We start from the raw sequence: 1,518 nt of genomic DNA on the forward strand, positions 1-1,518 counted from the left end.
AGGCGTCCCTCTCTTAGACGACATACGGTAGCGCTTCCGCCCTCGCTCAAATCTCGCTCCACTCAGGGAAGGCGGGGCCGAGGGTTCGTGTCATCATTCTGCGCCGGCTTGCACCGCGACGCGCCGGCGGCTGGCGCAGCCCTTCGCTCGCCCGGCCTCCCCCTCCCTGGTTCCGCGCTGTGGTTCCGCCATGGAATCCAACAAGGATGAAGCCGAGCGCTGTATTAGCATCGCTCTCAAGGCCATCCAGAGCAACCAGCCCGACCGGGCTCTCCGCTTCCTGGAGAAGGCACAGCGCTTATACCCGACACCGCGAGTTCGCGGTGAGTGTGAGCTGCCGGAGAGACGGGGACATTAGGACTGATGGGGGGAATACGGGAACGGACCGATGGGAGCAGTTGGAGGAGGGGGAGGGGTGGTGAGGCGCGGCTACGCCTGCGCACTGAGACGCGCGGTGGCTGCTGGGAGATGTAGTCTCTCCCTCCCACGCCTCTGCAGAATGCCAGACCCCTTAAGACAGCAGAGGCTGGGACTTCAGTTTTCGGGGTGATTATGGAACGCTCTGTGATTTGAGGTTTCCGAAAATGAGACGCTCTAGCAGACGGGGCGAAGGGAACTTCCCTGTTAGCAAAATTGAACTACTTTTCCCAAGGGGCCGTTCGGTGGCTCAGGGCCAGTTGCCGGCCTGGGAAATAATATAGTTCAGGAAAATAAACATAACTCCTCCGCGGGAGAATGGGATCTGAAAGGGGAGAGACTTCCGACCTCCGAGCGCCCTGGAAAGGCGCTTCCATGTCTATACATCCTTGCACCTCTCCAAACGAGGGTCAAGGACCGCCCTCCCAAAATGAGAGGGCCTCCGCTCCACCACCCACTCCGCTCCACACCTTGGACGATCTGTCCTGAGACCAGGACCCTCACTACCTCCTGTACGCTCTTCACCCGCTGATGAGTTCGGGAGCAGATGTTCTTGGAGGTGCTGGCTCCAGCTACCCCCAACCCACCTTCACCCCAGGAGCCAAGCAGTGGCCGGGCACAGAGACTGCTAAGGCTGCTAAGCACCAGGCCGCTGAGCCCTGGACTGAAAGCTCCCAAACCAGGGAGGGAATATTGAGGTTGTCTTTACTACTGATACCTCGCTTTACCCAGAAACCCTTTTTTTCTTTTTTCTTTTTAATCTTCAACCTAAGTTTTCAATGAAGTATTTCCTTAATACAAGCTGAGGAAAAGCACAAAGTTTATGCCTGTGACTACCACTTACTAAATGGGCGTGTAACAGACACTCAGAAGACAGGGTCTAGCCCTGGCTGCTACCACGTGACTTTTCTGAGCTTGGGTTTCCTTATCTGGAAGATTAGAGGGTTGGTGCAGATAATGTGAATGACAGCAATACCCATAGGCCTTTTCTGGTTAGAAAAGTTCATTCACATGTGTTTTCTTACTTGAGTCTGCCCTGTGAGAGGCAGAGATAATTATTTTTCTTTTTTAATTTTTTTTTAATTTCAGATTAATGTGAGG

The 1,518-nt window shown here is 54.3% G+C and overlaps 1 protein-coding gene across 1 annotated transcript in view; it reads left to right on the top strand.

Moving 5' to 3' along the window:
* Positions 1 to 66: 66 nt before the first annotated feature.
* Positions 67 to 1,518, top strand: part of DNAJB12 (DnaJ heat shock protein family (Hsp40) member B12) — a 30,638-nt gene continuing 29,186 nt past the window's right edge. The window contains exon 1 of the mRNA XM_012801420.2: positions 67 to 323. Coding sequence (XP_012656874.1) covers positions 191 to 323 — 133 coding nt within the window. The 5' untranslated portion in view covers positions 67 to 190. The remainder of the gene's footprint in view (positions 324 to 1,518) is intronic.

The sequence above is a fragment of the Otolemur garnettii genome, unplaced genomic scaffold, assembly GCF_000181295.1.
Source record: "Otolemur garnettii isolate 467f Iridium unplaced genomic scaffold, OtoGar3 scaffold00008, whole genome shotgun sequence".
NCBI classification, from domain to species: domain Eukaryota; kingdom Metazoa; phylum Chordata; class Mammalia; order Primates; family Galagidae; genus Otolemur; species Otolemur garnettii.